The sequence below is a fragment of the Fonsecaea pedrosoi genome, assembly GCF_000835455.1.
Source record: "Fonsecaea pedrosoi CBS 271.37 unplaced genomic scaffold supercont1.6, whole genome shotgun sequence".
Classification (NCBI taxonomy): Eukaryota; Fungi; Ascomycota; class Eurotiomycetes; order Chaetothyriales; family Herpotrichiellaceae; genus Fonsecaea; species Fonsecaea pedrosoi.
In genome coordinates, this window is record NW_013550610.1 from 593,020 (window position 1) to 618,878 (window position 25,859).

The 25,859-nt window shown below is 52.1% G+C and overlaps 7 protein-coding genes across 7 annotated transcripts; 5 read left to right on the forward strand and 2 right to left on the reverse strand.

Moving 5' to 3' along the window:
* Positions 1 to 2,857: 2,857 nt before the first annotated feature.
* On the reverse strand, positions 2,858 to 4,106 carry Z517_09166 (uncharacterized protein; the record flags this gene model as incomplete). The annotated part of the gene is made up of 3 exons (XM_013425076.1): positions 2,858 to 3,639; positions 3,699 to 3,814; positions 3,898 to 4,106. The coding sequence occupies 3 exons, from the start codon at positions 4,104 to 4,106 to the stop codon at positions 2,858 to 2,860; spliced, it is 1,107 nt and encodes a 368-aa protein (XP_013280530.1).
* Positions 4,107 to 5,590: 1,484 nt separating this feature from the next.
* On the forward strand, positions 5,591 to 6,647 carry Z517_09167 (uncharacterized protein; the record flags this gene model as incomplete). The annotated part of the gene is made up of 2 exons (XM_013425077.1): positions 5,591 to 6,381; positions 6,431 to 6,647. 2 exons carry the CDS (start codon positions 5,591 to 5,593, stop codon positions 6,645 to 6,647), a joined length of 1,008 nt encoding a protein of 335 aa, XP_013280531.1.
* A 584-nt stretch (positions 6,648 to 7,231) lies between these two features.
* Z517_09168 (uncharacterized protein) lies at positions 7,232 to 7,708 on the forward strand (the record flags this gene model as incomplete). Its single annotated transcript, XM_013425078.1, has 1 exon — positions 7,232 to 7,708. One exon carries the CDS (start codon positions 7,232 to 7,234, stop codon positions 7,706 to 7,708), a length of 477 nt encoding a protein of 158 aa, XP_013280532.1.
* A 1,830-nt stretch (positions 7,709 to 9,538) lies between these two features.
* Z517_09169 (uncharacterized protein) lies at positions 9,539 to 10,205 on the reverse strand (the record flags this gene model as incomplete). Its single annotated transcript, XM_013425079.1, has 2 exons — positions 9,539 to 10,088; positions 10,153 to 10,205. 2 exons carry the CDS (start codon positions 10,203 to 10,205, stop codon positions 9,539 to 9,541), a joined length of 603 nt encoding a protein of 200 aa, XP_013280533.1.
* A 772-nt stretch (positions 10,206 to 10,977) lies between these two features.
* Positions 10,978 to 11,931, forward strand: Z517_09170 (uncharacterized protein; the record flags this gene model as incomplete). Its single annotated transcript, XM_013425080.1, has 1 exon — positions 10,978 to 11,931. The coding sequence occupies one exon, from the start codon at positions 10,978 to 10,980 to the stop codon at positions 11,929 to 11,931; it is 954 nt and encodes a 317-aa protein (XP_013280534.1).
* Positions 11,932 to 18,082: 6,151 nt separating this feature from the next.
* On the forward strand, positions 18,083 to 19,048 carry Z517_09171 (uncharacterized protein; the record flags this gene model as incomplete). Its single annotated transcript, XM_013425081.1, has 1 exon — positions 18,083 to 19,048. One exon carries the CDS (start codon positions 18,083 to 18,085, stop codon positions 19,046 to 19,048), a length of 966 nt encoding a protein of 321 aa, XP_013280535.1.
* Positions 19,049 to 20,936: 1,888 nt separating this feature from the next.
* On the forward strand, positions 20,937 to 21,789 carry Z517_09172 (uncharacterized protein; the record flags this gene model as incomplete). Its single annotated transcript, XM_013425082.1, has 2 exons — positions 20,937 to 21,350; positions 21,403 to 21,789. 2 exons carry the CDS (start codon positions 20,937 to 20,939, stop codon positions 21,787 to 21,789), a joined length of 801 nt encoding a protein of 266 aa, XP_013280536.1.
* Between the last annotated feature and the right edge of the window lie 4,070 nt (positions 21,790 to 25,859).

A 25,859-nucleotide genomic window follows, 5' to 3' on the forward strand; every position in this document is an offset into this window, starting at 1 on the left:
TCGGTGGTGGAACTATATCAATTCTCCTGCAAAGTTGATTCCTCCTCAACCATGATCAACCTGATCGCCAGTACAGGCGCCACGAGGAGGCCCACTAAGTTTAGTGGTTTGCTGCATTGTTTCTGATCCAGCCATTCGGCGCTGTCCCCGATGGTCCACAGGCCGGATGCTCCCAGCACTCACCACAGAGCCTCCAGTTTCCCCCTGCCTGGCAGGTTTCCAGCATCCAGAAGCAGTGCACTTCTGGTATGTATGCTGAATATTGAGATGGTGGCATATCTAGCAGAAGTCTTTGCGGCCAGACGATAACGAGCGCTTAGAAAACGTCAGATAGCAATCAAAGCTCGATTTCCATGAAGCACTCACCATCTCAGGTAACGCGGTGTTCCTCTGGTTCCTGGTCGTAGTCAATTAAATCGGAGAATGTGAGCAGTCTTTTCATCCAAGCGCAAGAATAGTCAAGCACTAAGTGGCAGGATACGGCGACCTATTCTGCTATTTTTGTCAACAACAGATCATACCGACGTGGTGTCAGCTAATCTCTTGGTGATACGTTGTTGGCTCACTTGCCGTTGACAAGATTTGATAATGATCAACGCAAGCTTTGAGTGACAGAGGGGGTGACATCTTCGAACGCTGGTGAATGTCCCATCTGAAGACAAGTTACTGGGCTCTTTCTATCACCCAGGGAGTTTAAGGTCTTTTGCAACGACGCACAAACGGTACCGAATCGGGAGTCTTATACCTCTTCGGAATGAAGTCGAGACACAGGAGGTAGCGGTCACGTGCAGGTACGTTGTTATCTCTGTCGACATTTCGAAAGTGAACCCTGACGGTGACAGCGGAACATCTGAGAACCAGTTGGCCGATCTCAGGCAGAGTCCCACAGCATCCGTCCTCGATACGAGAAGGAACAATGGCAAACAACGGATGCCTTGAAAACGGCGACGATAGTGTCAATATATAGCAGAATTAGTGCGAAGACATCGATAGCGTTTATGCCAGCACAAAGGAATACTTAGTCATGACACAAAAGCAGTAACCCGGGCCTTCCTGCTCTACACTATAGGATGGAGGCGACACCGAACCGCATATCGACCATACCGACAACGACAGAACCAACAGAGACCACGCTCCGCAACCATGTCTACCTTGCTTATCCTTCCCAGGAAGTGCGGGAGGAAACTGCCGGCTGGCATCATGCGAGGAACGACGACAGCGACGACGATTGCGGTATTGCTCCCTGGTTGCCAGCTGAATTCGACATGTCTAGAACCAAGGACACCTCAGCACAAGGCAAAGCATGTTGCCTGTCAAGATCCTTTCCAGTATTGTGTATTTGAAGCCAAGATTGAGCTGGTGATTAAACAACCAGAACGTTGGAAATCCGACCGATAGGCCCAGTTTCCGAATACATGATCGACCGAATGAGGGTTCCGCACGCTCAGGATGCTCAGTGTCCAGTGTGCAGCTTTCCACATGAAAGTCTCTTCCAGTACTCTGATCCATCCAGGTCACAGAAGGTCACATCGTCAATTCCACGAAGCTCAAACCAACGAATACACCGGCAAGGCTCCAGGCGACCCCCCGTCAATCCTTTCAACAATCGCTACATTCAACGCTAGAAGGATCACTGTCGAGGGCATCTATGCACGATAACGTTTAGATAACTGCAAAATCAGCAGCTAGGAAGCTCGTCAGTAGTCATGTACGAGGTCTGTTCTGTTCAAGAAGTGCGAAATTGGGTCATCCAGCGAGAGCTCAAGTCGAACTAAACGGTGCCGGTCATTCACGATTACACTTTAGCGGAAATCAATGTTCTTTGCTCACTCTCGTGTTTCCCATGAGAACCGAAACGCAAGAGGTATCGGCGATTTGCAGAACCATTTGCACCTTGTTCGCGTCACAGTCATCTCCATCCCATCGCTTACTTGCCTCAAGCGGGTCCGACAGAGATCCACGTCGCACCAGTCGGACTGTTACCAATCCTCATGTCTCAAAAGGACCAACCAGATGGGCGATGAAGACGCCCAGACATCAGGGACGTCCATTTCCGGAGCCAGACGGGGCAGGTACAGGTCGCTCAATTAACTCGTACTGCAAGATACTTATTTCCAAGTCAACTGCCCTCCACGATCTAACAAGAAGATGTTCGGCTGAAACTCCTGTGACTGGCGAAATTTGGATGTGCAGCGGCAATATGTGACAGGGATGGGTGAAGACTGAGGTCGGCCAAACTGGTCAGGAACGACGTGTTGGTTGATGCATCCGCGGTGATATCGTCCTTGCGAGTGCTTGCCTTCCCGAAGGGTAGTGTCGAAGCTCGGTTCGTCTCATTCGACCACTCCTGTGATTGGTGTATCTTTCTGGAGCGCGTAGAGCACCAGGACGGGGAAACGCCTGTTCAGAATTCTCGATAGTGTTCAACTGGGATCATTCTTCAGCATCGAGATTCACCTCGAATCCCTCAGCCACGCCGGTGAGGAGAGCCAGAAATAGACATCGCTTCTGTGGTATCATGCTCAAGCCGAACCATCACAAAAAGAAGAAGAAATAGACTCGTTACAGGTCTCAATTCGCTCCGCATTCTACACAGACTTTGATATTCTTCCGCATCGACGTCAATGGAGAGAACGACAGACATTACGAACGAGCAGGAGCAGGGCCGTAGCAGCTTCACCGAATCCCAAAGTGCCTTCGCAACCCAAGCACTGCTAATCGCGAATGGGGCTAGAGGGGTTTGGATCCCGCCTCGCCCGGGAATGGAGACCCCAGTCCACAAGAGCTAGTATTCGCCATGATACCCCCGTGGGCTTGAACTTTCTTTCAGCCCTGTCCTGCATACATGATGGATAATCTATGCGAACGTGACGACAAACTTTCCCAGTCCACCGTGACCATCGTACGTGTGTTGACAGCCTCGACGAACGGCCTCGATATCATCGAATCGGGCTTCCGTTGTCACTGCCTTGACGAGACCCGCGTTGATGACTTCACCCGCTCGTTCCAGCTTCTGCCTGTCCCACGGCTTGCTCATGATCATCTCGTAGTGGACCGAAGTGCCCACGAGCCTCCACAGATACCACCACTGCAGGAGGTCCGCCAGCCAGCCGATGACACGCGGCAGGTGGGGAAACACGGGTTTCAGGGAGCGGCTGTTTGGGATCCCGGAGGCAGTGATGAAGACGCCGGATGTCGGATTGACAAGCGGGAAGAGGTGTGTGAATCCCCAGGGGGCATTGTAGACGACGTCAACCGAGCCTCGGGGCACCACCTTCAGGATGTCCTGCGTCTTGTAGTCGATGACCTTGTCGACGATGCCCGGTGTGTAGGTCTCGACGAGCGGGACTTTGGGCGTCGAGACGGTCGTGAGGACCTTGCCCGCGCCGTAGACGTTCTTTGCCAGTTGAGTGCCGACCGAGCCGAGCGCACCCAGTCCGGCCGTCACAAGCACCGTCTTCCCCTCGATGGTCTCGCCCTCGGGCATGTGTCTCAGGGCCGTCTCGAACGCCTCGATCCCGGGCATGGTGGATCCCAACAGGGACGCCGCTTCGACGAACGTCATGTTTGCCGGTTTGCGAATCACAAACTTCTCGGACGCGAGGGCGTACTCGGAGATGAATCCGATATGTTCAAAGTCTGCACTCTCCGTCAGCCCGCGTATTCAGTGCCCCAAAACCTCTGGGGGGTGCAAGTACTGCTCGCCGGGTCCGATTCCAACATATACACCTCATCCCCCGGCTTCACAGTCTCGACGGCCGACCCGACTTGGACGACGACGCCCGCACCTTCGACGCCCAACTTGATCGGAAAGCTGGAGGAGGTAATCAGACAGATTGTCTCATTCTCATCGTTGTCCATCGCTGCCTCCTGAAGATGAAGAAAAGGCAGGACTACCTGAATGATTGGAAGAACCTGACCGCCCCACTGGCGACCTGCGTGTCGCCAGGATTGACGCACGCGGCGCGCATCCGGACCAGCACCTCGTGTGGCTTCTTGAGTTCGGGCACGGGGAGCTCGACCACCTCGTATCCCGCTGGGGTGCAATAGTGTGGCGCGACGAGCGACTTCATTGTTCGGGGGACGTCGACGCTTGAATCTGCCATTTTGGGTCGTGCGGCTAGTCCGACAAGGCGAATTCGACAGAAGATCTACTCCAGAGTTACATGGAGTGTGACGGGAGGTGGAAGAGTGATGGTCTTTGTGTAGTTGTCTCAAGGTTCACCAAGACTCTGCTACCTGCCGCCCAGGCTCCAGCCAAAAATGAACCCCGAAACAACCCGAAACAGCCGAGGTTGCGCCGACCGCTCGTCGGGATTTGGAAGGGACCGACCGCTTTGTCCGCTAGTGCAAACCTTAATTGTACCACCAAGACACGACCGCGAACGTACTTTTCTGCCGCATGAGCAGCGACGCTTCCTTTGTCCGGTCCCGGCGTAGGCTGTATGATATCAGATACTAACTCGGTCCTCACTTTAGATGAATCAAGGTGCTCGCCAAACCTCTGAGATCCCTTGTCGTTACCGTCTGCAGCACATTCTAACCAGGCACACGTACGTCGCAGGTCTCGTGATCAGCCTGGCCACGTACGTACAAGATATATTGTGCAGTTAGGGATTGAAGTAGTTGTACATTTACACATGTACAAGCTGACTGCGCAGGCAGGAATTGAGTACCTTGGAGGTTGAATTTCCGGTGCTAAATTGGGTGTCTTGCAAGTACAATGACCAGCGATCCTGTGAGAAAAGTCCCGTGAAAGCATCATCACCGTGCATGGGCCATGTCCGGGAATGCGGTACGAAGGACCATCACGGGCCAATATAGCCAAATTCACGGTGCAAGTAGCGGTCACGGAGTCAACTCCCGGAGGCGGGGGACAAGAAAAGAGAACTATTGAACGGTGAAAGCGACAAGGGATCGTTCAGGCGTCCAATCCGACTCCCATTGTTTCTGAAAGATGACGCTTAAGAACCTGTAAAGGCTCATTTGCTGCTTTGTATCCTGTGGGTGATTTGCCTGAGACGTCATCTTGCCGCTGATGAACAGAAACCTACAGAGTTTTGGTAGATTTGCGGTCAATGATTAAGACCTGCGTTGACGAGATCTGATGCATTGGATGCCAGGTGCAGATATCTGTGACAGAATTCAGGAGAGAACTCTCTGTCGCCGCTACTGTTTGAATGTCAAGGATTAGGACAAAGGTCTGAGACAAGGCTGCGGCCACCGATGGACAAATCGATCCAGGACTCTTTTTGTCCATCCACTGCTCGTTCAGTTGTAGTTACAGCGACCGGACTGTTACGGGCTGCACGGGCTGCACTGGCGACAGAGAATGCTTTGCCGGGACCGACACGTTTTAACTTGTGGGAATATTCACGCGGCTAACGTTTCACGGCAAACGAGTGGGATTGAGACTCTTCACTTACCTATCCGTGATTGTAGGCCGCGATAAAGGCAGCGATGTTGCCTCCGGTAGCGTGTCTGTATATATTCTCACCATCTGTCTCTGTAGAAGTTGGATACTTTCAACCCTTGTTCTGAGTTCAGTTCACAGCTTTGACGAAAAGCTGACGAATTTGCCAGCTTTGCAATGCGTTTTCACAATTTTAAATTCCTTGGAGTTGCCAGTGCCCCAGTGCTAGCAACCATCAGCTCGATGAGTTCACAGATAGAGGCAGCCGACGACGACGACATAGTCACCCCGGCTGACACTACAGACCAGCAGCACCGTCCGATCCCTGCTCTGCTCCGTCTTCCCAATGAACTACTCCTCGCAGCCACTGACTTTCTCGAGCCAGAGTCCCAGCTCCTCCTCAGTCTCTCGTGCCAACGACTCCATGGTCTCATCAACGCCAACTTTGACTTGACGCTCGACGACAAAGCCGAAAAGATACGGTTCCTGCAGCTTCTGGAGCGCGGCCATCCGGAGTACCTGACATGCCGATCCTGCGCGAAGCTATTCCTCTGGCGTGGGAGGAAACCCTTCAACTATGCCTGCCCACATTCAGACCGCCACTCAGACGAGGATACACGTCTATCACACCCCCAGACCATCAGAGCAGGAGACAATCGTGCCATGGCCATCACGCGCGAGGTGGTCGACTTGGCCTTGCGAGACGACGGCTTACCGATCACGTTCTTCAAGATGAGCGGGGTTGGTCAGTCCGGTGTTTTCCAAAAGACCGCGGCGCGACTGGTAGACGGTCAACTTTTCGTGGCCACTCGACTGGAGGTAGAAATGTTCTCCCCAAAAGAGATTGTGGACACGAGGATCTTGTTGGGCAGAAACTCGTGCTACCATCGAGGTGCCGCTCGTCAAGTGGTGAACATGTTTGAATATGCCGTCACATCCGAGCTGCCACTCCCCGGTCATGTTCACATGTGAGCTCTGCGAGACGGACCATCATTTAGGTCTGACCAAGGGGGAAAGGAGCATGAACGTCGTCCTTCAGGTCTTGAGAAACTATGGTCGCAGACAGGAGACGAGACCAATGGTTGACCAGATCTTTCATCGAGATCCAGAGTCCAAGCGTCCTGCCCATGAAAAATGGGAGAAGGTCACCTGGGCACTCTGGGACGCACTTGGTCCGACATGGCGTGAGGACTTTGTGTTGTGGCTTGATGATGGTCCAGTGACAGGCCCGTGACTCGAAAATTCCGTGTGGAGAACCCTTGCTAACGTGATGAACAAGCGAGTTTTGTGGAGCATTGTCCGACAAAAGGGAATGTCTCTACTGGAGGTGAAGGTGGGAGGCTTTGTTTCATTGGTGGGCTTGCCCTTCGACGCCGTTAACACAAGCGCGATTGAATTAGTCCAAGTTTTCTGGGGTCTTTCGATCGAACTTCAGCACAAGCACTTGTCGAAATGAGGGAATGTCGTGTATCGAGCGAGGCTTGAGAGAGCGTTGAGGAGTAGTAATCACAAACGAAGCCCTTGTCATTACAATTCCGGAATTTGGGGGAGTGTGAAGAGGACAAAGAATCTCCCCTCCCTTCGTTCCGTTTGCGGCGTCGAGGTGGCCTCCACACGCCTCTTTGTTCAAAGCATGCCGATCGTTTGTCGAGGGGTTCAAAATATTACAATAGATAGAACAGACAATGCACACTTTGAGCTCGAATTCGGTCCGTCCAACGAGGACATGTCACAATCGATCCCTTGATCTACCAACATCTCCTAGTGCCCAGGTGGATGTCTAACTATTGTCACCACTGTCGCCGCCCTTGACGAGGAATGCATCTCCTCCTTCCTCGGTACGACGATCGAGAACAGTCCTCGATCCAGAGACTGATACCTCTGACGGACCAAGCCATCGCCTTGGCCCAACTCGGCGACCACGGAGCGGCGGAGGAGCTATATCGACGCGCTCTCCGCCTCAGCAGGAATCTCCTGGGCCACCGCCACCGAGCCACCCTAACCAGCATGAACAACCTGGCCACATCGCTCAGCAAGCAGGGGAAACTGCGCGAAGGCGAACGACTGCACCGCGAGGAGCTGGAGCTGACGGTCGACCTCCTGGGCGAGCACCACCCGGATACGTGGACCAGCATGGGTAATCTGGCGGCCGTGCTGGTGGACCGGGAAAAGTACGGCGAGGCGAAGCGGGTCATGGGCCGGGTCGTCGAGATCAAGAGGGAAGAGCTGGGGGAGGATGATCCGTCGACGCTGTCCAGTCTCGAGATTTTGGAGTGGCTTTTGGAGAATCGGTGACAGGACTGGGACTGGATAGGGATTTCTTGTTTTGAAAGGAGAAGTGGTGCTGGTCATGGAGTTAGACGTAGACTCTGAAGCAAGTTTGAATGCCCCCCCTCGATTTGGACCTTGACCTTGATCTCAGCCACGTGAGCGATGATTAAACCTGCCTTCTTGTATGGTGATTAATCGAATAGAACGGACAAACCCTAAACCAATTCAATGTCCTGCTGCAGTAGGTGGTAGGTGTTAGTATACGAGAGGGGGAAAGCAACATATCCTCTCCACATTCTCTCATTTTCACCGTACCGCCATTCCCTGCTGTCTGAGCGGGATCCTATCGTGAGGCAGTATATCTGAGCGAGAATATCCTCATGGACGAGTCGCGGTTCTTCGTTCTGCTGGAGCTTGTTCCCGTCTTGCGTGAAGCAGGCGCAGGTCATCCGCTCAAACCATCAGAAACCTGATGCCACCATCCCCGACAGCGAAGAAGGAGAAAACCATTCGCTCACACCTACCGGAATTTACCCACGCGCGGGATCTCGGAAAACTCACAGTTTTTCGGAATTTACCCATTTTCGATGATGGGGTCCGGCACGCGCGTCAATCAGACGTGTTGCCCCATGTGAGCATATAAAGTCGAGTGAGGCAGTGCGTTTCGCCGAGTGGGAAACTAGACGTCAAAGTGTGGCGCAGACTCCCAATGACACAGTCTTTCGCCCTGCACTGACGAAACAGAAAGGTATCACCGTCATTTGATGGTGCCGCATCTCTCCGGTCCGGCATCACTGATGCACAGCCCGTCGAGCAGCTCTGATACAACCATGATTGACACGGGATATCTTCTGCCGGCTAGTGACTCTGAGACGGAACTATCCAAGTAAAGCAAGATCCAAGTCAAATACGTGCGGAATTATCTGAAAGCACGCTCCATGTCGGTTGGGGAAACAAGATCCTTGTGGCTCGTGTGAGACTCTCCGTGGCTTGTTCGCAATTTGCCGCCTCGCTGTCCATGTTTCCAGAGATTCGGGCTTTCGAGAGTTATCTTGGCATTGACTGGGTACTGCCCGTATCTGTGGGGGAATGAAAAAAAAAGGTGAGAACAAGAAGGGTCTCTGTGGCACTTTCCGTGTAACGATACTCTGCTGGTTCTTCCAATGAGGCGTACAACCTCAGCGCCCGTTACATAACTTCTGCTTAAGAGTCATCGCCAGCCTCTTCCCAGAGAAAGAGTAGGCTGGTGGTTGGGTGGTGTATTGGACAGCAAGAACCTGCTATTCGAGCGGGTAGTCCGCTGTCTGTGATTGTCAACGATTCCGGTTCGCAGGGGGCACAGTCATGTATCAGTTCCGTGACCGCGTCCACGGCTGCGGCCACTACGACAGGTCCTTGTCGTTTGTAAGCCATAGCGCGAAATCGAAGAAACTTTTGTGCAACACTGGAATAACTGCCGATGTGTCCACGACAGGATTTAGCCGGCTGTGACATCAACGGGTGCGACAAAATGCCATTCTCTGCAGCGTGAGGGTCCAGGGCAGTGTGTTGGTTCCATTGAAATGCCGGACAAGTGACATGCAGGCCACAGACGCAATGGAGGGTTCCACGAGGATGGAGTTGACTGGAATCAAGTGTAGTAGGAAACAAGAGGCCCAGAAACACTAATGAGAAATTTCCACTGTAAAGGGCGGCAGACAATCTATTGATGACAATATAACATACAGGGTGTGAGTGAGGATACCGTGTGGATGTCGAGTATAGGTATGCATCACACTCAAGATCGGTCATTAAAGCGTGTCTCTCCAGCTCAGAAATAATCGAACTAGGATCCGGGCGTAGTTTGGGGGGGATTCACACATGGGTGGTTGCTGCAATCTCTCGCAGCCATTGTGACCCTGGGTATCTCTCCGCAATCGTCAACATCGTTTTACCATACGCCCAGATGTCGCTCAGCTTCTCAGCTTTGAGCGAAGCCTGCAATGCTTTGAAACGGATCTCCGGTGCACGCCATCCGTACGTGACTCCGTCAATGCCGCTTATATCAATGAGGACTGCGCTCCTGCAGTCATCAACCACGATGTTGCCGGGCTTGAGATCCGTGTGGGCAATACTTCTTGAATGCAAACTTTGCAGAGCCTGGCAGATTTGAAGGGGCCAACGCTGCCAGTGCAGATTGGCGACTCTGTTCTTTTTCAGCCATTCTTCAAGAGTCCCTCCGGGATAATATGACACGAGAATACCTCTCATCACAGGTCGACCGTCTGTGGAGGGGATTGTCTGGTACGGATCGGGTGACGCCGCAACAGCTGAGAGCTGGGCAATACAAGGAGTGGAGCGGAAACGCTCGAGATTCTCCAACTCGCGTTGAATGACTGCGGTGTCTTGACGTCGACAGAATGGCCTGCCAAATGCCTTGAGTATGTAGGAAGCTCGCTCACCCCGTCTACGAAAGCGGCCGACGGCACCGGTAATGTCTTCCTCGATCTCTAACTCTGAGAGCTACATTGTTGGTGGCCATTTTGAATCGCTGGAATACAATGGATAGAGGATTCCCTTAGCGTCTTCGTAGGTTGTCACGCGCAGTCTGCGATACTCTTTGAAAAATCTATTTCCTCGAGTGTCCTGGGTATCACTTTGAAGCAGAAGGTCTGTGATTGCCCGATCCGGGAATGCTGACTCTGTAGGCACAAGCTTCAATTCGACCTCGGTCACAGTATCGTCCAGAAGCTGAGCCTGCCGAGTTGGAGACGGGAGACAAAATATCGGAGTTCATCTCGTCGTCTGAGTTGGTGCTTGATCGGTTCTTACGAGAAGCGACTTGACTTTTCTTCTGCATCCCCTTTCGAGATGGAGGCAACGGTGACATGCCAGCGCGAGTTTTGACAGCTGAATATCACGCGTTGTGGCCGGATGGGTGGTTCAGGGTCTCCGGTGCATATCAATGTCTGATCTTCGGTGTACGAGTGCAGCATTGCGAAGCATTGTCGGGAGAAGAGATGGAAAAGGAGGGTATTTAATGTGTGGTCAACAGAAGGATTGCCGAACCGTAGTTTACGCGCCACCGTATGGGTCAGTCGTTGACAAATATGATTCACCGTAGTGACCACGGGGAGCGGAGTGAATACCATTTTGAGCAGCAACCGCACTCTCACCAGGTCCAGTCACATGACAGACTATGTGACGTAATCCGCCAAGACCCCGGCCAAAGTCAACGTCTCCCCTTTTCGAAAGGCCTCCTCATTCAAGATCGTCCCCATCTCCACTAGCTGTCATTCATCAACCAGAAACTTATGACTGCAGACGTTTGTGCTTCCTGTATTGTGGAAGATGACCCCGCCTTACCCGCCGTTTCAACCTCCGGCCTGAAGTGGCTTGGGATTGGAGTCTCGGGCATCGTATACCCTCTCGACGAAGACACTGTCGTCAAGGTCGCTCCGACATGGGATAGCGATTACGCCACCAACGAAAGTCTTGATGATCTTCAGATAGAGAGGCTTGTCTATCAGCATCTGGGGACTCATCCCCGAATATGTCGATATATCTCATCTGTTCACCGAGGAATCGTTCTCGAGAGGTTTGGCGATCCGCTGCGAAAACGGCTAGTAGAGCTTCATGGGCGAAATGAGTCTCCGTCACACACTCAGGCTCTGAAATGGTCAACGCAAGCGGCAGAAGGCCTGGCGTACCTACACCGGAAAAAAGTCGTGCAAGGTGATATTGGCTGCCACAATATACTTTTGAAATCCGACGAGGTCAAGTTGTGCGATTTTGGCGGCTCCTCGATTCACGGGAAACCAGCCAAAGTCGGTTACGAATGCCGATCTCAACGTTGGGACGATACTCATGAAAATCCGTCTATTCGAGCCGAGCTATTCGCACTCGGCTCCACCATCTACGAAATCTGGACGACCACAAGGCCTTTTCAAGACGACCCCGACGACATGGTCGAGGAGAAATACAAATGCCGGCGCTTTCCGGACGTCGATGCCCTTCCAGTAGCCGGCATCATCAAAGGGTGCTGGTATGGAACTTATGATTCTGCAGATGAGGTTGTCACCGCCCTCAAATCACTCCAGACCGAACGAACGGTGGCCCCCAACTTTACCAATGTCAACAATTGGACAATATTTGCTACCTTTACCTGCGTCGTCACAGCCTGCACTCTAGCATTATGGCTCAAGCCACATGCAGCTGTAGGCACTCTTCGAAAGAATCGGTTTCCATGGTATTTCTGGGGACGTTAGGTCTGCTGCGGTCAGACAGCGGACTCGGAGAAACTTACCACAGTGGTTTCTGGCCGTTTGCCTTCACACACCGGACAATCCTGGTTGCGTTTTGTGGAACCAAATATAACACCCGGGAGAGGAGTAGCGTCTCGACATTGACGTTCCAGCCCTCTCGGACTCGGATTGGCGCAGATAGAATAGACTCTGTTGGTCACTCGGTGGCTGGCGGTACAACGGGAATAGACAAAGACCGTGTCAACATAGTGGCACATGACTTCGGAAATGGTAGCAGAGATAACACAGTCTGCGTGGCTCGGGCCTCAGGTTGTGTGCTCAGCGTTGGTTGTATGTGCTTCTGGGATTGACTGTTCGGACAGATAAAGTAGCAAAGGAGGTCCAAACTGACTGAGGGCTAAAGGAAGGTTCGATCCGTACCCAGAGAATGTTTCCACTGAGAATTGCCTAAGATCAGCACTAGAGGTGAGGTGCACTGGGGCAGTCAGCACAAGTCTGTGATGAAGTGATTTTCCGGGGGGAATGACTTTCTCTCACGATAGTCTGAGAACGTAGCCCCTTGTTGATCAGGTGGACCTAGTTAGGCGTCCAGCTGGTGCCGGCCATGCAGTCAATTGGTAGCACTGGTAGTACAGAGCGGACCTTGAGGGATTTTTGCTACCACTCAACAATCACGGAGAGCGGGATGGTCATCACCTTGCGGCACAATCGCCGATGGCCTCTGACAGTCTGGGACTCCTGTAGTGATCACAAGGTGTTCCGTCGGAATCAGCGAGACGTTTGGACAGCAGTCCAGTGCTTGGATATGGTTTGCTGTTCCTGTGCAACACTGACCAGGTCACCCCGACCACCCTTTGCACTGTCTGTTGCTCTGACCGACACAGCCAAGCCTCAAAGGAACAACCAAAGTAACTTGAAGGGCTTTCAGTCGTGAGACCTCCAGGGTGGTTGCCACTGTTTCAAGCACTTGGACACTCATAGACCGCTTGATAACGAGACACACCATTTCAAGTCACTCGGGAGCTCTCGCTGTGGCGACCTTGTCTATTCTGGTGCCTGCCTCTGGGGGTACCGGCGAGGTAGGTGAGCGGGAGTTTGCCATGTCAGCCCCGATACTTTTTGCTGGTCGCTGGGGTCTCCCGACGCAGCAAGGAGCAAATATTTCAGATGTTTTTCCTTTGCTTGTATCACATACTCGCGCTCACTTCTTCTCACAAAATTGTCAACAGCTTCTCAGAGGAGCCCAAAGTCTATCCAGAAGGGTTAACTTCCTCGTGATTTCTGGTCAGGGGGTAGGCAGCTGGTTTGTCCTCGTTATTTCATATTTTCAAGAAAACTAAAAGACACCGTACGTGGATCGACAAAGTCTGGAGGAGCATTGGTAAGGAAAGAAAAGGTTGAGCCTAGGAAGAGCCGAGGTAGTGATATAACAAGAAGTCGGTGATCATTCGAAGAACACACGCTCATTCTCATCGCAATTTAGTATCTCCAAAAACTTTTGGTAGTAGTAAAGTAGCTCTCTTCCAGCTGCCTCGGGGCGGCAACCGTGTCGACATCGTGCTGAACCCTGGCTTCCTGACTGTCGAGCTGAGCCTCGTCTTCCTTTGTCCGTGCGTCGTGGTCGAAGGGAAAACGACTTGATGAATCGGTCCAAGTCCTGTTGACCGTATGATTCGGAGGGTGGCTCCCGTGGCAGCGGTTTTTCCATTCAGAACACCCTGCGTGCACATTTTAGGCTGTCGAGCAACAGATGCATTCGTTGAGGAGAGACCGGACCCAGTCCTCACCGGGGTCGTGACTCTGTTTGAACTGGGAAGCTTAACTGTGTTAGGCATGTTATACCGAAACGTCGAGGAGAGAGAGAAGGGTACTACTTTTCAACATCAACCGCCCCACGTCCGTCCTTGAACTAAAACATTCAGAGCCAACCAGCACCTTCAGCAATCTTCTAACGAATACAGACTCCGAGGTCTTTCTTTCCTGCGCTGCGGAGGTGTGTTCACGACTGATGAGCTTCTTCAAATCGACGTTACAGTGAAAAATCAAGATTTGTCCAGGAGTGAATTCACCCTTTCTCTGAGTGTTTCTTGGTTTTTAAAGTCACCAGCAACGGTCCGCAGGACGCTTGCACCAAACAGCGACCACTCGAGCAGCCACCAGACATTCGATACTGGTAGAGATATCCTCTCGGATATCGGTTGGCCGCAACACCGAGCAGATACACGGGCACTTTTGCGGAGTTGCTCTTGAATATGATGTCGTTCATGTTCCTGTTCGTGCTCTCTAATGCTCATGCTCATGGTGGCGGAGGGGCTTGAGAGCTTCGACTGCGCTGGTGGATAATGCTGACGTCTCTGAAGTCGTTTCATAAGACGCTCTGGTTCGAGGTCAGGTTCACGACTGGGTTCGAATCGTGGTCTCACATCAGCGACTCGCCGTCTGTGATGCTCTGGCGTCTAGCGCCGCCCGCACTCTACTTCAAGGTCACGATACTGCCCTGGGACTATCCAGAGCTGTGCCCGCCAACGCCTTGGCGACCTTAGCCCCGACTGCGCCCACCCTCCCCCCGAGCCCGGTGCCCCAGCCGCCAAGTGGATTCTCAGCTTCTGCGTCGTCGTCCCGGGTACGTGACCATGATCTGATCATGTACATACTCAGGCGCCAGCTCCCTAGTGGTGCCCCAGCTGTCGGCCACGCCTGTGGCCTCTTGCATATTGTCCATCGCGTTCAGGTACCAGACTGCGACGACTAACCAATAGCTGTTGACGGCGCTAGGCCTATCTTGATTTTGCTAGTCCCAGATAGGTCTAGCGCAAAGCTTAATCCCACGGCCAGAAGTCACACAATGATTACGATCGACTCCTCAGTGGGCACCAAGCAGGCCATGTTGCGCCGCACGAGCAAGATGTCTCTGTCCTGTACCAGGCCAACCTGTCATAGAGCTCGTGCATGCAGTCTACACGGCCTTGAAGATGGACCCGAACTTGTTCATGGGGCCGAACGGCGGCCTCATCATGAACGTCCTCTATGTGCTCCGATCTGGGCTGCAGCAACACATCCGGTGTAGAGGAGTCAGAGACGATGCTACTCGGACCGGGTTTCTTGTACTGCACCAAGCACGTCCCGATGAGCGAGAACAACGAGAGGACTGCTTTCTTCGACCTGAACCTCAACATACGCATGTGTGTGTGTAGTTGGTTTTGTTTTCCTTCTGCGAGGAATTCATTTTTTTAGCCTCTTTCGTGCTATCGGTCTCGTCTTGAGTGCTGCCTAAAGATCGACCCCGACTGTCTTTGTGTTCGTGGACGTGTTTGTGTTTGCCAGCTTCGACTGTTCCATGAGCGGATTGATTCGAACCTCGTTTATCTTACCGGTCGCGTCCACCGGCCCATACACCTGCTGCTTCATGGTCGAGCCGTGGTTTCTTTGTAGTGAAGGAACCATAGGCGTGTGCTTCGTACCCGTGCTCGTACTCGGAGATCGTTCTGGGCACCCTCTACGACCTCGATCAAGGAATGCCTCGACCATGCTCCTTGCCTCGCCTTCTCCATCTCTGTCATCGCCTTTTAGCAGAAATTCTTGGCCATCTCCACGAACTCTTGTCCGTACACGTTACGGATCGATCGTGCTATCCAATGGCACCAAATCCTTAGGCGTGGCTCACAGCGATCTTGTTCAGCGTCAGCCTGGTATAGATATTCTGTGGCGGTGGACAAAATTTGGACATACACCAGCCAAGTATGAACGGTCGCTTCGATGCCGGTCTTTCCGGGATAGCCATAAGCTGGTTTCCATCACGGCTCTTGATTCCGTCTGGTTGACTGTCTGAACTTGCCCAAGCTGTGGTGTCAAGCAAGGCATTGTTAGAGCTGGTTTCTGGTGTCGAGTTCGAAGATGCCTCAGGTGCTACATTCGCGCCCGTGCTCGTGGTCGCCATCGTGTCGTCGTTCGTCGTGTGCTGGCTGTTCTCGCCCTACTCGATCTTGATAAGAGGGTTGTAGCTTCTGACCGTGGTCGGCAACACAGCCATTCTGTTCTGTACTGACACGGCCTCGGAGTGGGTGGTAGCCGCTCGTGGTATCGGTCGTGTATCCAGTCGTCCATCATGTTTCTTCTCCTGGGCCACTGGGACCAACGCCCATCTTTCCGGCCACGCCGCGCTGTCTTGCTGGTAGTTATCGTCAACGCGGGCTCTGTCGGGGCCCTGTACCGAATTATGTTCACATCCCCACCACACTTGCTGGCTTTCACCGCCTCTCGCTGATCAAGATAGACAGGCTAGCTCGACTGCTCGTTCAGCATTGCCCTCGTACAACTTGTGTGGTCGGTTTTCTTGCCCCCAATATCCGGCCGATGAGACGACAGACCGGATTTTAGCCTCGTGCTTGCACGACTTGATTCTTTCGCGCCATCATGAAGAGTGGATATGTATTGATATATTTTTCGATGGCGCGTCGCATAGCATTGTCTCTGATCCTCTGGTAAAGAGCGAGCGATCCGGCGAGAATGGAAGCAATGGTAGGGAAATGTTTCGATCCGCCGCGTTTCTCAAAAATTGCTATGAATGCGGATCTGATACCTCCTCCGAAGAGCCGTAAATGTGTCAAGATAAATGCTGATATATCCAATGGCCGTAGGCCTGGCCTTGGCTATTGAACCCTGTGCTCTAAATCGCGGAGCAAGTAGACACGCCAGGAATCTGGCCTTCAGACAGTCAGTGTCAGTCTAGCAGTCGAGGAGATATAACCCACCTACCTCAGTGTCTGCGTGAATGATAAGGAATAGCCTTTCAGAGGAGAAGGAACTGATTGAGATCAAGACAGTGAATCGTAGGCAATCCTGGTTCCGCAAAGATTGCATGACGATGAGCTGGTTTGTTTTGTCATTACCTGGGCGGTGTTCACATTCAATTTGAAACGGACCACTATGACGAGCTGGTAGGAAAGTCTTTGTTCGGGGACTCTACACAGCAGCGGTGCGTGTCAAACCTCCCTTGATTGTTTATCGGGTGGAAGACCAGGCTATTCAGATCGTCCTGGTCCAAGCCGAGGACACGATGTTGCGAATTTTAATGGTACTGTCACTGCTTCCTGCTTCCTGCAACCCAGCAAGGGCAAGTCATGATTGATATCAGGATCGTGGCCTTGTTTGCACGACTTTCGTATACGTAAATAGTAGAAACGATGTCCTGGGTGGGAGCATAGGCAAACTACGGCAATCCAGGCCACCTCCCTCACCCACAGTGGAGTTACCGGTACCGGTACCGGTACAACCACCACTGAAAATCACTAGTATATATGTTTTCTCTCTCCAAATCCTGCCACGCAAAGACCCCCTTTCTTACAACAAAGGGCGAATCCACGAGTTCGAGTCACAGTTACGGCAAATCCAGGTCCTGTCAGGTCAAACCTAACACCGGGTTAGCGGGCATCAGGACCTCGATTCGAATCCCTCCCTCCGAGATTCCGACGACCATCAACCACGTAGTAAAAATTTCCGTAGTAAAACCGGGCGAGAAAAACCAACTCCGCAAGGAGCGAGTTTTCCTTATCACAGACCAGTCGGTTGAGCTGTTCTGTGATAAGTTTTTGCCATTTTGGTGGGAGGGTCTGAGGAGGCATTTTGTTTTTGCCTTTTCCTCCTGAATGTTCGTTCGTGTGTGATTGTGATGAAACATGCTGAAGTAGGTTGTCCGAACGGGTCACTGCCCTGGAGATTTAACATTGGGAGATTACGGGCGTCGTGTAGTTTTTGAGCGTGATGCATGTTGTCAATCACTGGCACAGGCAAGTTGGCTTCAATTCAGCTGCATTGTTGTTCTGGATGTCTCTGCTGACCTCTTTCTTTTGAACCACTGCGGACAAGTTATGCCGAGCACGGTGGAAAGAGCCATCGGCATCCCTCGCAGATCTTCATCAGTGAATATTCCACGAGGCAATTGTGCTTTTTCACTGCAAAAGTCTGTGGGTTCCCTGGTCAGTTATGAGGCAATGATGTGAAGAGCCACGACCAACCAACTGCTTTCCCTTCACTCTCCACGAATCTTCTTGTTCTTTTGCTGACGTCTTCCCGACTTTCTTCCCTCTGTGCTCATCCACAATTCCGACTTTTGACACCACGTGCTTCAGATATCGACCCCCTCGCTTCTGATACCATGGCCTCTCACCTCCTTCTTTCGCTCGCCATCGCTCTATTCACGTTGCCCATGCTCGGCATCCAGCTGGAGGCAGCGCTCGTGAATATTCCCCCAGAGATTGCATACCGGATGCAGGTTGCCGTGGATGACTGTGTGGCACTCGCGACATTCGTTTCGGTGACCTTTGACGAATGCGACCCGGTATACCTGCGATTCTTCCCCCATGACGATGCCGCGTTTGTTCAACAAGTCTTTCGCCGAATCGCCAACATCCCGCCAAACGTGGTACTAGGCCCATCTGACTTTGCCACCATCATGCAACACCGCGCTGCCATCGGCTTAGATCCACGCCTGGTGGATCTGGTCATCACGTACGGCAACCACCCGCAGGGCCAGATCCAAGACTGTGGGACCGACGAGGACCCTGAGGCGTTCTTCGCACTGCTGAATTCAGGCCAACCCTCCGTCAGCATCTGCCCGCAAGCTTTTGAGAGATACCCGGACCTCATGGAGATATTAGACCCACCCGCTTGGGCGAGAGATGCACAAGGACACCCGGACCCGGGCTTCGGATGCGATGGCCTGGGCGACCAGGACTCGGAGCTCATGTGGTGTGTGGGCGCAATATTGCTGCACGAGATCCTGCACTATCCGGACCTCTTCAACGACATCCCCCAGTTTGACAAGCTGATCAACTTCCGCGGACCGAGACGGTCGATCGGTGACTTTTCGGGCCCCAGTCCCCCGAACGGTTACGGCCCGTATTACTCTCGCGTCCTGCAATTCCTCTCTGCTGTCCGGCCCGGTGACTACGGACCGCATGAAGCCATCAACAATGCAGACAGTTATGCCACGTATGCCTTGTCGGTTTGGTGGAGGTGGAGGTGCCAGAGGCCTTTTCGGGAGTCGGTCACGTCGATGGACGCTTGGCTTCGAGATCCGCCTCCACGGCCTTTTCCACCACCACCACCACTACAACAGTAATGGCACAGCAGGAAGTGGATGACGCACCGACGAGTAAAAGGATCAAAGATGCGTGGAGTCGAGCGACATTGAGACAGACGTGGGTTGTTGTTGGTCGATGATCAAGTACTCAGAGCGACGAATGACGGGTATGTTTGTCTGTTTCGCTTACTTTGGCGCAGAAGACCATAGATATGGGGAAGACATGGACGGTACATTTGTATTAGCATCAGGCTTGAAAGAAACAATAGATATGGAATGTGACATGGGCGGTACATCGCGTCAGTATCGGGCTCGAAAGCTTTTCAAAACAAAACACAAGGAAGAAGAAAGAGTGACCGCCAGAAGGAGAAAATTATTACTTGATCATGTAGGAATATCAATATACCTTGAATCCAATCACTTTTCCACTATTGCTTTGTAAGTAATATGTGCTCGGAACCCCGTCCTTTTGCATTGTATCAAGGAGATGGGTATCCGCAGGAGGGAAGGGAGGGTCGTGTTGACAAGACAGCTTGACTCCCCAGTGCGCAGTGATCAGATCCCTCGCCTCGCGGTGGGCCAGTAGGCATTGATTAAAGCGCGAGTTGAGATATGGGCGAATTTGTCGTGCCGTATAGCCACCATCCTACTCACCGGCAAATCTTTTGACCTCTGGAAGCCTGGGAAGCAGCTCGCTAATAACTGACCCGAGTCATGTCCAAGCCACTCTGATAAGGATCCCCCAGTACGGTTCGTAGTCCCTAAACCAGCCCTGAAAATTGGCCTTGATCGTCCGAGGTACGAGGGCTCGACGGACCATTCTGTGGAGGAATCCCAGTTGTATAACACCATCTTCTTGAGCCCATGTCTTGTCTTGAACTCGTGCTTTGTCTTGAAACCTTCTCTTGTGGCCATCAAACCAAGACCTTTTGTCCGCTCCAGCTCGCCGGCAGAGCTTCAGAAGGCCGAACCGCGGGTCTGTCGTCATTCCGACGTCCGTCCGTACGTTGAGGGTACTCAAGCGATCTTGCAGACGTACAAAGGTGGCATCTCAGGCTCTTCGCTGTGCGGTGACCAAGGAACAGAAAGGAGGAGGGGGGCTGGGAGGGTCCCTTTGCGCCGAAAATTGGCCGGACGGTCCTTGTCATGCCCAGAAAATGGACAGGAAGGAAAGGACGGCCTCGAAGAGGGGCGCAGCCGGAAGCAAGTCGTCTTGAAAGCATCCTGCTCGGGGCGTTACCCTTTCCTGCCTCCTGCGGCAGCAAGGCATACAGAAGGTCAAGAGTCTTCCAGAAAGTAGGTACAAGATGAAGAGAAGAAAGAATGTCCTTCACGTGTTTGTCCACGTGCTGAGTGGGAAGACCAGCCTTGTCGTTGCTTGTCACGTGCATATTCAGAGATTGTGTCGATATAAATATCCGCCGCGACCTTTGTTTTGGTATCATTTTGATTTCGTCCTCCTCACCAACTCGCGACAGAAATGCAGAGCCTTCCTCACCGTCGCCGCAGCGATGCTGGCCCGCAAGCCGCAACACAAGCCCAAGCCACTACCACAGACCCCTGTCACGTCGCTGCGACAGAAAGACCCGCTTTGTCCTACATGCAGTGTGACACCACAGGCAGGCCCCCTAACACGTTGCCTTGTTCGGACCACTCTACTTCCAACTTTTTGGATCACCCCCTCCCTGTGCCTGTCATTTTCAAACAAGTGCATGACCGCCAATCTGGACGAGTTCCAGGCACTGAATGGAACACATATCACGTATCCCCTTCTGAGTGGGCGACCCTCCGAGAACTTCTTGAAAGCAGTGACATCTGGGACAAGCTACGGTACGCACAGGGAATCACCACCAGCTGAATTGTAGCTAATGTGAAGATATTCTTTAGGGTCAACTATTTCTCCCAAACCCAAACCTTTGTTCATCAAATGCCTTGCCTGATCCATGACGTGGCCCGCGGGGGGTTCGCCAAGCTCTTCTACAGAGACCTTGACTCGATATGCCGCGACACGATGGATGGGGAAGCGTTCATGGATCAGGTTACGAGCCGCGGCTCCAGCGATGTGGTGAGCATCCGAGGCCCGGGCATGCATCAACCAGATGATTGCTTCTGTTGTTTGGACGATTACTTCTATGGTGTTGTTCTAGAGGTGGCATATTCGCAAAAGTCCGAGGAGCTCGAGAAATTGGCTCAGTTCTACCTGTTCGAATCCTATCTGAATATTCGAAAGGTCATTGGCATCTCCTTTGGCTACTTTCGGTCCAAGCGAATCACTGTGCACGTCTGGAAACGCGACAATTCTGGTAAAACCGCCAGTGGTCAACTTCGACACTACTCCCGAGTCAGTATCTCTGTCACGGCTTTGCGATAGCGTCACTGACCTTGGTGCCTAGGAAGTGCGAACCGAGGCCGGCGCGCAGGTCCCTGGTCCTCCTCTCAAAATTTCTGTGTTCGACATAGCACCCCCGGCTCTCGTACCGTCTTCGCTCCATGGCGCAACTATCCAGATCCCGCTGGACAAACTCTGTCACTACATCGAGAAAGCGGAGCTCGCAGACGCGGAAGTTAAGAAGAGGATGGAGGCACTACAATCTCAGCGTTTGAATGGCTTGGACCGCGGTGATGATGACTCTTCCCAGGAGAATGAGGATGAAGATGGCGCAGGCACAAAGACACTTGATGAAGATTATGTTCCAAGCCGAGTCGGTCGCAAAGACCCTGAGTCAGGTCGGTCTCCAATCCGAACCCGTAGCCGGACTAGCGGCGCATTCAGCGACTGATGGCGAGGGGATCCGTCGACATATCGAAGCGACTTTGTAGAAGCAAGTGCTGGAGCTTCTGGTTGAGAGAAACTAGGCGAAAGGTGAATGGCAGGGCGGTTGCTCAGGTTCTGCCGGCGAAGTCTGGTCTGGGAGTGACTTGCGGTTAGATGGCGATGGCGTGGTGGACACGACGACGGTTGGATCTCGCGTCCGACGCTCGACAGCGCCTACTGGCACCGGTAACACTGTGTATCTCTTCCCTCCATACACAATGAACAACCAAGATATTTCTACTACCACTGCTCGGATCGGACTTTGATGCATTTCTGAAGAACGCCGTGCCCAGCCAGCGGAAAGGTTTAAGCACCACAGTGAGTCGTCGTAAACCGTCGCCATTGTCATCGCCGTTAATCGTGACTGAAAAGGGTGAGCCAGACTAAACAGTACCATATACCATATTATAAAGTAGACTGAGAGTAAAAAAGATCCGGTGAATGACGGGTCTCTTGGAATCGAAATCGACAGTGAGCGTCATTCTTAAGTACTGTATACCAAACGGCTTTCCATGCCACATCCATCGCAAAAAAAGGCAGAAAAATAAACAATAGCCATCTTGTGTGTTTCGCTTATTTTTCACTCTCATCTTCGCCCTCTTCATTCGTCGTGTTTTTTCAACCACCCATCACGGAGGTTTCTCCGCCTGTCCATATCTGTGAACTGGCGCCGGTGGACAAGTGGACCCCGCCGCTGCCGCTACAAGACTAATCTACTTAGATTGACAGGACCATGGCGACCGGGTGACATTAGCACATTTGTATTTGACCAAGATAATCGTGCAGAATCGATATCCCCTTTCAAAAGTAGCATCAGAAAGCCAACCATTTCGCCTTTGGCCATAGCGTCCGAATGGCCGTCCTCATGGCATCGACAGCCACAGACTCTGTCCCTCTGCTGTGTGATGAGCATGACTCGTGAAAATCAGTCGTGGTTGCAGTCCCGTGTCCGGGATACATCCAAGAAGCAGGCTTCAGCCTGCGATCGTCTCAATCAGGTCAATGCGTTGTCTTCTCGGACACTCGACTCGTATTTCAAATTCTTTTATCTGTACTGTCGAATACATAGAGTTGAACAAACCCCAAAGCATTTGTCGCGTCTCCTGGAATCTTTCATCTTGCCACTGCCTTGCTAGCCCAGACAGGGACGGCACGCGACAGTGGAGTGAGTCACGAAATCGAGACCATCCTGCCGGGCTGGGCCTCTTGCAGACCCAACTCTCACGTCACGGTTTGTTGGTCATGGTCCTCCAAGTAGATGTGGCAGAAGCAGACGACGATTTTCGGTTGATATCCATTTGAGGTGTGAAGTTGGAATTCATCCAATGAAAACACAGTTCCAGGAACAGGCAGGCAGACAGAACAGTCGACCTTGGCGCTTTCAATCGAAAAGGGGCCGAGGAATGGTCCGTGCGCTGCTTGAACAATAGTAGCTAATCACATACATCTTGGTTGGATGATTGAGCATTCTCAGTGAACGCCGATGCATGCGTGCTGACTGACTGACTGACCAAATACATGCGGACAGAGGGAATATCTCGCCCTGTCTGACCGGTTAACTCGAAGGTAGACGAGTAAGTCGAGCCGTCCTGATAAATCAAATGATATACAGCGGGCTTCTCTCGTCCTTTCCAAGGTCTGGACCTGAGTTGCTCCCCGCAACGCTGGAATCCCTTGTCAAAATCCGGCATCTGCATGCATTCATCATGCAAGGTGAATTCGTGGGAGGGCCCGGACCGCAGTCCTTCGTCCTTCCCGGGTATAAAGTTGTCCAGAGGTCTTCCCCCTCCAGAGGCCCAGAGAGTCCTCTGCTTGATGTTTGAAAGATTCTGGCCATTCACCATCTCATCTGGCGCAGCTCTCGAGGTAGTTTCACCGAAAATGTCGCTAGCGGTGACCAAAATTTCAGACATCGATACCTTTTTCAACGTCTCTGGAGAATTACCACTGATTTCCCTGGATTCTTCGGGGGAAAGAAAATTTGAATTTGTCCTTGTGAATTCCGCATTCCTGACGGGCGGCAGCGAGTCCTGATTGACCGTACGGGGAGTAGGCTTAGATGACAATTAGGATGGAGAAGCTGTTCATCTGCTGATTGATCAGTCTGTTAGACGAGCACCACAGGCCCTGGATCGTCTGCACGTACTTGTCCTTATACACGGATAAAAGCAGTCCGCGTGGGTCCCTTCATCACCCTGTTCTTTGTCGAGCACGCCAATAAGGCACACGAATATCAAATAAGCACTCTTCTCGTACACAAAAAACACACACAAATGCCAGATCTCAGAAAGCAGAGCGTGGGGGGGATACAAGGGTCCAGATTCGCCTTATCGATCATAAGCGCCAATACGATTCACGCAAGGGCAGATTCCCAGACGGGGAGGATGATATCTCAGAGTTGTTGACATCGGGATTCGTCGGTGCTGTTCCATTCGGGATCAGTTGCCCGTCCCATAAGTCTTCTCGAAACTCACACGAGCGATTGTCGCTAGCCGTCAGTGTTGCTGTTAGGTACGGCTGTTTCGATGTGCGATTGAACTGAGGAGTTGTAGTACCAAGGACCAACCAAGGTGTTTCTTAGTCAACAGCGAGACCGTGCCGCATCGCAGGGACCGGAGCGCAGGCAGAGGCTAGTCTCGCCGCGTCACGTCGCGTGTTAGAAAACGACATGCGATTCGATATGTTTGTGCTAGTCGGGCAGAGAGGGCCAAAAGGCGATATTTGTTAGCTACAAATCATGAGATGCTGTTTGGAGACCTTGATTGAACCCCGAATGGTCCGACCCCTTTGTCTACATAAATCCCATGTCTAATTCTGTGTTCAACACCACATATTTGTACCGCTGATGTATATTCTGACGCCAGATGGACTGATAAAGGTAGAGAATCAAACGCTTCCTGATCAACGAGGAAGAAATTTCCGTAGCTTTCCAAACTTCCCAATTACGTGACATGAGCGCAGCCTCACCCTCGCACCCGCAGCCTTGTCACTGAAAGCCTTGCAAGTATACAAAACCACCCGGCGAAGCTCCTGTATAGCAATTTTGAATCAGAAACAGAATAAAGGAATAAAGGACCTCCAGTGTGTTATCGAGACAGTACCCCATTGAGGAGGGGGATGGCCCTCCATCATGACTTGATGTGATCGTTGCAACGTGAATCAGTAGTGAACTTCATTCACCCTCTGTAGTTTTCCCAGAAGCTGTTCGCTAAACCTTCACTTCCTCGCCTCCGTCACACATCACATGCTGGAGGGGAGTCCCACTTTTTCCAAACAAGTGTTATTAATTATAACCGTGAAATCCCCTCCAACAATTGCCGGATCAGGTCTGCATCAATCTGTAACACCAAAGTTCAGGGGTTCAATTCGAACTACCCACCCTTGGTTTACAAATTTCCAACCACATGGTGGTGTGATGTATGGGCTCTTCCTGGCTCCGCTACTCACTCACTAGGAATTGATGACTGCAGTCCGCATTGTTACAACAGCAGCAACAACGACAACGACAAATCAAGGCTCAAAGCGAGAGAAGGGGGAGGGTATATTATGGGGTTGAGCGCTCACGGAGGAAGAAAGAGGAGGAGGACGAGCAGGAGGGAACCACTGCGAGAGGAGAGAAGGGCTTCCAAAGTCCAGGAAACATCAAAAAAATGTGCCCATTGCACCAAGGGCTACGTTTTCTCCTAAATGGAGTTTTTTGCAGTTTTATTGGTTTTTACATCTAGAATTTTTGTGTGTGTGTGTGTGTGTGTGTGTGTATGAATTACCATACCTACAGGAAGAAGTGAGCCGGTCGAGTGAATATACCACCTTCTTCACCGAGCCAAGACAAGACATATCTACCTGTAGTCATAACCACCTGATCCACCGGGTTTCGAACCGAGGCGGACATAGTGAGAGGCTCCAGCATGACAGAGCTCGTGTGAGATGCAAGGGAGTTCCAATCGTTCGCTTTTTCCTTTCCCTTTCCAAAGCTTTACCACGATTCATCATTACTGGAACCGTGGACATGATACTGAATGACGCACCATGTTC